The 9,702-nt window shown below is 38.5% G+C and overlaps 1 protein-coding gene across 3 annotated transcripts in view; it reads right to left on the bottom strand.

Annotated features, from left to right (window-relative positions):
• Positions 1 to 9,702, bottom strand: part of Spata6 (spermatogenesis associated 6) — a 111,090-nt gene that overhangs the window by 38,311 nt on the left and 63,077 nt on the right. For all 3 annotated transcript variants that reach the window (XM_029539926.1, XM_021200450.2, XM_029539927.1), the window contains one exon: positions 9,461 to 9,501. In XM_029539926.1, coding sequence (XP_029395786.1) covers positions 9,461 to 9,501 — 41 coding nt within the window. The remainder of the gene's footprint in view (positions 1 to 9,460; positions 9,502 to 9,702) is intronic.

The raw sequence follows: 9,702 nt of genomic DNA, 5'->3' as shown, positions 1-9,702 counted from the left end.
AAGAGAGCAGGCTGAGTAAGCCAGGGGAGGCAAGCCAGTAAAGAACATCCCTCCATGGCCTCTGAATCAGCTCCTGCTTTCTGACCTGCTTGAGTTCCAGTCCTGAATCCTTTGGTGATCAACAGCAGTGTGGAAATGTAAGCCCATGGCCTCTGAATCAGCTTCTGCTTTCTGACCTGCCTGAGTTCCAGTCCTGAATCCTTTGGTGATCAACAGCAGTATGGAAATGTAAGCCGAATAAACCCTTTCCTCCCCAACTTGCTTCTTGGTCATGATGCTTGTGCAGGAATAGAAACCCTGACTAAGATAGGGCAGGAAAGGAATTCAAATCTAGAATACCATAGAAACCACTAGACATCTACCACAACTCATCTTGTCCTCTGCCACAGTAAAGATATTGCTAAGAAGCAATCTTTGCATCAAGGGAGACACTGTGGTCAGTTCTAGGCAACCAAACATAGACAAGTACCCATTCCAAGACCAGGCTCTTAAGAAACAGAGCCTTCTCCATGCCTAGGATGGTGCCTATGAAGTAAAAGATTAAGAAGAGCCACAAATGGGTTAATGCATAGGATGAAACAGAAGTTCAGAAGCACCTTCTATTTGTTAAATGATTAAAATTTAAATCTCTACTATATTTAGCTTCTGAAGTTAAGAGTCTTATTTGTATAACAAATAGCATTACCCTGAGCAATTCAGAAGTTGATATTTTAATATACTATACCCTTAACATAAAGCTAAATATTCATTTATGTGTTCCTTGGGAGTAGGCAGCAAGGGAATAGATATTTGGGGATAGAAAAGTTAAGATTCATATAAAACGGCAGCAAAAATTTTTAATAAAACTCTTGCCTAAAATAGGTTGGAAAATAGACCACATAACTTCCAAGCTTATGTCTCTAAGGAAACAGCAGGGAAGAAACATGAGTTGCACTGGCTCTTATCTGTATTTAGCAAAACCTCTCAAGAAGTAATGAGCTCATATGAAATCAGTTTGTGTCCATCAACAGATGAAAATTGGGAAAATGTGATAAGTATAACGGAATATTATATGACCTTAAAAAGTAAGGAAGTCCTGCTATTTGCAATAAAATGCATGATTGCAGAAGTCATTTTGATAAATAAGTCAGACATAGAAAGACAAATGACTATGACCTCACTTACCTGTAGAATCTGAAAATCACTTCATAGGAGAGTGTGAAGTGGAGAGACTGTTAAGGGCCACAGTGTGGCAGCCTTTGGTCAAAAGGACAGAATTTTAAGCAGAGAAGATAAAAGGAATGCAGAGACCTATTGTACAACATGGTGACTTCAGTTAAATGTACGTATTTAATATGTGAAAAGTGCTAAGACTTTAAATGTTCTCATCAAAAATGTAAGATAATAGATGCTAGGAAGCTCTAATCACATGTGTACATGGATATACATGCATTCTCTAATATAAATGTGTATATATGTAAAATATAAATTCTGCACAGAAAATATAAAATTTTGCCATTTAACCTTTAGAAACTGAGGAGTTGTAGGGAAAAAGTGAAAGAATTCTTAGGAAAGAACTGTTTTGAGAACAGAAATTAAGAGACACAGAGTCAGAAAAAGTTAAAAAAAAAACACTTAAATGGTATAAGGTTAAGATGCAAAATTGATTTGAGCATTAAAACAAAAACAAAACATTAAGGCTTTTCCATTAAACAGAGGGACTAAAAGAAAGGTCAGGTTAGGAGGCTGCTCTACAGGAAAATACTCTGAACAGAACACTATTAACATGAGTACTAAGAAGAGTTAATAAATGTGAACTCGTAAAAATGAAAAGCAGAGGGCACTGTCATTTCGAAAAAGCAGCTATGCAATAGTAAAAGAGGATTTTTACCAACTGCACATCTGATAGAGGGCTAATACTGAAAATATATACAGAATGAAAAAGAAAAACTGGACACCAAAAAAATAAAAACCCTAATTTAAAAATTGGGAACATCTAAATAGAGAATTCTCAAAAGAGGAAACACAAATCGCTAAGCAGCACTTAAAGGGTCAACATCCTTAGTCATCGGAAATGCAAATCAAGCCTAATTTGCGATTTTACCTTACACCAGCCAGAATGGCCAAGATCAATTAAACAATGACAGCTGATGCTGAGTAAAGGCCACACTCATCCATTGCTGCTGGGAGTGCAAACCTGTGCAGCCACTATGAAAATCGCTATGACAGCTCCTCAGGAAGATGAGAATCCATCTTCCTCAAGATCCAGCTATACCTCTCTTGGGCATGCACCCAAAGGACACTTCATCCTACCACAGAGACACTTGCCCAACCATGTTCATTGTTGCTCTATTTATAATAGCCAGAAATTGGAAACAACCTAGGTGTCTGTCAATAAATGAATAGATAAAGAAAACATGGTACATTTACATGGTGAAATATTACTCAGTCATTAAAACATAGAAAAATCAATTGAACTGGAATTGGAAGAGGCAAGTCTGGTCTCAAAATGGAGGGCCATGATCCAAAGGAACCAGAGAAACTGAGGAAGCTGTTAATGGTGGTTTGAGCTTTGAAACCACAGATGAGAGTTTAAGAGAGCACTTTGAGAACTAGAGCACACTTACAGACTGTGTGGTAATGAGAGATCTCCAAACGAAACGTTCCAGAGGCTTTGGTTTTGTGACCTACTCTGTGTTGAAGAGGTGGATACTGCAATGTTTGCTCCGCCACATAAGGTTGATGGGCATGTGGTGGAACCAAAGAGAGCTCTTTCTAGAGAGGATTCTGAAAAGCCTGGTGCTCATTTAACGGTGAAGAAATTTTTTGTTGATGGTATTAAGGAGGATACAGAAGAATATAATCTGAGAGACTATTTGGAAAAGTATGGCAGATTGAAACCATGGGAGACAGGCAAAGTGGGGAAAAGAGAGGATTTGCTATTGTAACTTTTGATCATGACACAGTTGATAAAATTGTTCTTCAGAAATACCACACTACTAATGAGCATAATTGTGGAAAAGGCCCTTTCTAAACAAAAGATGCAATTTCCTGGATCATAGAAAGGTCATGGAGGTGGATCTGGCAACTTCACGGGTTGTGGAGGAAACTTTGGAGGTGGTGGAGAGAACTTTGGTCATAGAGAAAACTTTGTAGAAGAGGAGGCTATTGGTGGAGGAAGTAGCTGCAGAGATAGTTATGGAGGTGATGATGGTGGATATATGGATTTGGAAGTAATGGTGACAGCTATGGTGGTAGTCCTGGTTTCAGTAGTAGAGGAGGATATGGAGGTTGTGGACCAGGATATGGAGACCAAGGCAGTGGATATGGTAGTGGAAGAGGAGGATATGATGGTTACAGTGAAGGAGGAAATTTTGGTGGAGGTAACTATTATGGTGGTGGGAACTATAATGACTTGGGAAATTATAGTGGACAGCAACAATCAAATTATAGACACATACAGGGGTGCAGTTTTGGTGGAAGAAGCTCAGGCAGTCCCTATGGTGGTGGCTATGGCTCTGGAGGTGGATGTGGTGGGTATGGTAGCAGAAGGTTTTAAAATAAAACAGAAATGGCTACAGTTCTTAGCAGGAGAGAGAGCGAGGAGTTGTCAGGAAAACTGCAGGTTACTTTGAGACAGTCATCCCAAATGCATTAGCTGAACTGTAAAAATCTGCCACAGAAGGAAGGATGATCCATAGTCAGAAAAGTCACTGCAGCTTAAAAAGAAAACCCTTCTTTTTCAGGACTGTCATAGCCACAGTTTGCAAAAAGTGCAGCTATTAATGCAAGATAGTGTCCATTAGATGTACATTCCTGAGGTCTTTTATCTGCTGTAGCTTTGTCTTTTTCTTTTTTTCTTTTTCATTACAACATGTATATTGACCTGTAAATTGTGGTAGTGGTACCAGGAATAAAAAAATTAAGAAATTTTTAACTTTTCAAAAAAACATAGAAAAATCAATATTTGCAGGTAAATCGGTGAAACTTGGGAAAATCACCCTGGGTGAGGTAACAGAAATAAAATTATGGCATGTATTCACTTGCATGTGGTAGATGTTAGTGTTAAATGTTTGCTTTAATAAGCAAACTACAACCTACATAACTATAGAGTGCATACAGAGGTAAAGGACTGGGGATAGGAGGAAAATGGACCCTAAGAAAGAAACAGAATAGATCAGTGGTTCTCAACCTTCCTAATCCTGTGACTCTTTAATAGGATTCTTCATATTATGGTAACCCCAACTATAAAATTAATATGTTGTGATATCACAACTTCAATTTTGATACTCTTAAGAATTATAATGTAGCTATGTGATATGTGACCTATAAAGTGGTCATGACCCATAGACTGAAAACCACCGAAACAGATGATTATAGCTGACCAGGGGTTGGGGACTGGAAATGAAGGATCAAATAAGTAAGAGGAAGGAAGAAAGACATTAAGAAGGGAATGTGGGCAAGGACCACTAAAACTAAGAGACATTTGAGGGGTCATATGGAAACAATGCAGCAGAGGTAAAATATATACATCCATGAAGGTGATCTAAATTTAATCACCAAATAACAGAGGAGAAAGAGCCTCAATGAGACAGCTTTCATAACCAAATAAAGCTTCTAGTACTGGGAATGGGTCATATCTAAATGAGATCTTGGCCAAAGGGGTCCTATGGGAACCCTCAAACAATCTAATTCATTGCCAAGGTTATTGGTTGCTTGGTTATTGGTTATTGGTTAAAAGTTGGTTATTGGTTATTGGTTGCTCTCCACAAACTGACAGTAAAACTGTATTCCTGAAAACAACACCTAAAAACACAAAGAAGTCGAGTTGTTGCTTACCTAAGGACTTCACCCCCATTGACCTAAGTAAGTTCATGGTACTAGAAGGTATTCATTATGCTACCAGAGAACAGTAAAGACCAAATTAGCCACAAACCCTTCAGTCTACAATGGTGACCTGTATACAAGATAAGCTGGTGCAATGGTGGCACAAAGCTTGTTAACATTCCCAACCAATATCTAATATGACTTAAGGCACACTCCATGAAATGGATCTCATACCCAACACTGTTTGGGTGGCCAATGTGAGACTAGTAGGTCAAGGACTAGGGGAAAACCAAATACTAGTGTTCTGCCAAAAGAACTTAGCAATAAGATAATTCCTAATGATATTCTGCTATACTCTTAGATCAGTGCCTTGCTCAACCCTCATCAGAAAAGCTTCCTTTTGCGACAGACAGAAACAGATACACAGCTAGACATTATTTCAGCACTAAATGGAATCTCTCCATTAAGCCCCTCCCCCTCATGGCTCAGGGAACTCTGTACCAAGGAGTGTAGGAACAAGAAGTGATAGAAGACACCAAGGAATCAAGGTCTTCTAGATTCAACAAAGCTGGTGCACACATGAAGTCACAGAGCCTGAGGCAGCTATGTGTCACATGAGTCTTCACCAGTTGGGATTTTGAACTGAAGAAGTGGACACATGACCCCATCCCTAACCCTAAAGTTATGTGCAACTGATAGCCACTTACAAATGAAAGATTAGTTTTCTCCAAGGGAGTATCACTGGGAAACATAACACTTGTTTGGGTAAGTCCATATCTAGCAGAAGATGACCAACACAAAACAAACTCAATGGTATCTTTGGAGCATGATTCTCTCTAATGTGGAGTTACAATATTTTTCTTTTATTTTCTTCCCTTTTAAACATTGGGATGATTTTCAATTTCAGTAAGTTGACTTCCAATTACTTTATTTAAAGAGACATAAGAACTCCTTAATTTTGAAGTTCTCCTAGAATTCATTTCCCTTAAATACTTGCAGAGGAACGATAAGAAGAAGCAGCTTTCACTTGAATCTGATAGTTAAAGGAATGGAAATGACATGGTGGAGTAGTTGGGGTGTGTTGTGGGAAATCTCCAATCCCAATAAACCCATGCAAGGAAAACACGACTCAGTTGTGTATTTATAAACTGCATGCCTACATTGGGCAGATATGCCTCTACAACACTTTCTTCCCCAGCTATGAAATCGCTGCTACTTACAGTTTCTCCAGGCCATGTGCTTCTGTTCCATCTTCCTTCCATAACTCTTCCTCCATCCTCCTCCATGCCCAGTCTCCTGCCACTCCTCCTCCTCCCCTCCTCTTCCTGTCTTGCCCAGAAAACCCACCTCCTCATTTTTACCCAATGATTGGCTATTTGTCATCTTTCTTAGCCATGGTGTGTGTGTGTGTGTGTGTGTGTGTGTGTGTGTGTGTGTGTGTGTTTTGAAACTTAGCAGAATCAACCAAGACAACTTAATTATAAGACATTTAACACACACTTTAGGGAAAAAATATATATTGCACTATCACTAGTTTAAAAACTAAAAATCACTCATCCTTATAGTCATCTGGCTATCTGCCTTGTCTCTCTCCGTACCTGATGCTGAACCCTCCTCATACCTCTCCCTAGCCGCTCTCCCACCAATTTTCCACTCTTTGGGGTGGGGGGTATCATGAGGACATACCACCTGGGATATGGGAGAGTCCCAAGAATCAATGGGGTGACCTTAGCTGAGACTCGGTCTGAAGATGTCACCTTCGCTAGCCAGACAGGAACCCTCAGTCTGAAGACTTCACCTTCGCTAGCCAGACAGGAACCCTCAAGTAGAGCTATAAGGACACCAATCTACGCACAAAACTTTTGACCCAGAATTTACCCTGTCTACAAGAAATGCAAGGACAGAGGATGGAGCAGAGACTGAGGGAATGACCATGCAATCCAGCCCAACTACTCCATCCCATGGCCAAGCACGAATCCCTGACACTGTTAATATTGTTATGCTTGCACTCAGGAGCCTAGCATGGCTGTTCTCTGAGAGATTCCATCCAGCAGATAACTGAACCAGATACAGAGAACCACATCATTGAATGGAGCTTGGGGACTCTTATGGAAGAGCAGAGGGATGGGTGGGGGGATTAAGGGCTCTTTAGGGGACAGGAACTCTGCAGGAAGACCAACAGAGTCAATTATCCTGAACCCTTGGGGGCTCTCAGAGAGTGAACCACCAACCAAAGAGCATCCACATGTTGATCCTAGTTCCGTCCCCCCATGTATAGCAGATGTGCAGCTCTATCTTCATGTGGGTCCTGGACAACAGTCCTATGCCTATCCCTAAAGCTGCTGTCTGTCTGTGGAACACATTTTTCTAGCTAGGCTCCCTTGTATGACATCAGTGGGAGAGGATGCACCTAGCCCTGCAGAGATTTGATGTGGTAGCATAGGGGGAGAACCAGGGGGATTTCCACTCACTCAGAAAAAAGGGAAGATGGGAGGAACTGTGGAAGTGGCACCAGGAAGTGGGTACCATGATTGGGACTAATAATTTTTAAAATTAAAGAAAAAAATAAAAGAAAATCACAGTATATGGTTTTAAAGAAACAAATAATTATATACATATACTCCTATGATACAGAATATCATAAAATAATGTAAAAAATCACTTGGTCTTGTGTAGATATAAATCTCTAGGTTCTGATAACTACCAATCTGGTTTTCACCTGTTTAACATTCTGAGTGTCTTGAAAGCCATGTGTGATATGAAAAAAAAAATCTTCATTGTTTCAAATCATCCTACTTTTTGCAGAACATCTGTCAGTTCAGATCAGCATCCATCAAACCACTTTCCCTATGTAACTGTAATAACACTGTAAATACTCAAAATGTTTTTGAATATGTCTTCCCCAGTGAGAACCAATGTATTAAATAAATACCTACTACACACAAGATATGTGCAACTGCACATGACAAGAAAGTGGACACTGGTTAAGGATGGAGTAGACAGTAGAACAAAAAATGAGAGTAAAAGAATGAGTATTTATGAAAAAAGATCATTATAAAACATCCACATTAAGGAGACTCTAATTTGTTCAAAGGATAAAATCAAGACTGAAAATGTAAAAACTTTCAAGGAGGAGGCAGAGGCTATACCAGGTGTGTGGCAGCCTCGGGATAAGAAGGATGCGGTCATCCCTTAGCACACCATTAATTAAAACCCATCACCAATTTCTCTTTTCTCAATAAACTCTGTACTTCAGCATATCCTCATGCTGCTTTCCTCCTGAAGACTTACTTGTCTCTCTCTTCCTATGTCTCCAGGGGCTTCAAAAAAAGTGCCCTTTCTATAAACTCTACGGAACACTCTAAGATTCATGGTTCTTTTCCTGTTGAAATCCTTTATTTTCCTACTACCTGAGTATTTATCAACTAACTACTATTTGTTTATAAAAATAATCTTTTACTCTTTCCATAGTAAATGTAATAGATGCATTTCCATGAAAATCTCCATCCTGGATAGAGCATCACCTGTGAATTTACTCCTTGCTGTCTCCAAGGGAAGCCCTAAAAGTAATGAATCTAGAGGAGAGGAGGAGATAAAAGCTGCTTTGAGGTGCAGTTCTTAGTAGCACACACTGTGAAAAGTGTCTTCACATCTATCTCTAAATGAACTAGTCAACTTATAGCCAGATTAGTGCCATGCAAATTTTATCCTGTTCTTTCCATATTTGCTTTCCATATTTCCACAACCTACTTATACAATTTGCATTATACATATGTATACATATATATATATATATATATATATATATATATATATTATACCTATATATCAATATAATAAATAATAGCAATTATTAATTAGTAAAATTGTCAATACCTTAAGACTTATTGATTAGGAAGATTGTAAACACAGATGAAAATAAATCTATAATTATAAACTGTGTAGCATTAATTAAAGGAAATGAAAAAGGAAAGTCTGCCTTTAGAATAACTAAGAAATCCTCACATGCTATCTCTTGTATATGCAGGTATGTATGTGTAGATGTTACATACATATATAATATATAGATACATATATATGTGCACATATATATATAATTTATTACATAAATGCATTAAACATACTCATATTTCACAGGCAAATACATGTGTGTCAGTGTGTGTACATATATTACATATATTACATATATACATTAAACACACTCATATTACACAATAAACCCATGCAAGGAAAACACAACTCAGTTGTGTATTTATATTACACAAGCCAGTGTTTGTATATATATATATATATGCATACATATGCATATGATGGTCTTTCGCCCCAGTCTCTCTCTCCCTCTTTCTCTTAAAACACACACATACATATATACATACACACACACATATACACATACACAAACACACACACAAACACACACTTAATTTTAACAATTAGTCAAATAAATAATGAAACCCACAGCATTCAGTGAAGGCCCATTGCACCCCCTTGGCACAGATCCCAAATCCATGACATTCCATGCTATGACAATTACTGCTTTCACATTATTTTTTAAAATAGAAATGATCATTTCTGCCAGAATTTATATAGCAAAAATATACTTATGCTGTCTGAAAATCAGGGAAGTTGTCATAATATAATTGCTTTACCATACCTTGTAGTCCTTGGATCTGCAGCAGCCAATATGAGGATGATCTGCAAAAGGTTGTACAGAACAAAGGATCAATGATCAACATTAGAAAGGCAAAAAAAGAGCCGGGCATGGTGGCCTTTAATCCCAGCACTCTGGAGGCAGAGGAAGGCAGATTTCTGAGTTGGAGGCCAGCCTGGTCTACAAAGTGAGTTCCAGGATAGCCAGGGCTATACAGAGAAACCCTGTCTCAAAAAACCAAAAAA

The sequence above is a fragment of the Mus pahari genome, chromosome 6, assembly GCF_900095145.1.
Source record: "Mus pahari chromosome 6, PAHARI_EIJ_v1.1, whole genome shotgun sequence".
Taxonomy (NCBI): Eukaryota; Metazoa; Chordata; class Mammalia; order Rodentia; family Muridae; genus Mus; species Mus pahari.
This window is presented reverse-complemented; position numbering and strand designations above follow the sequence as displayed.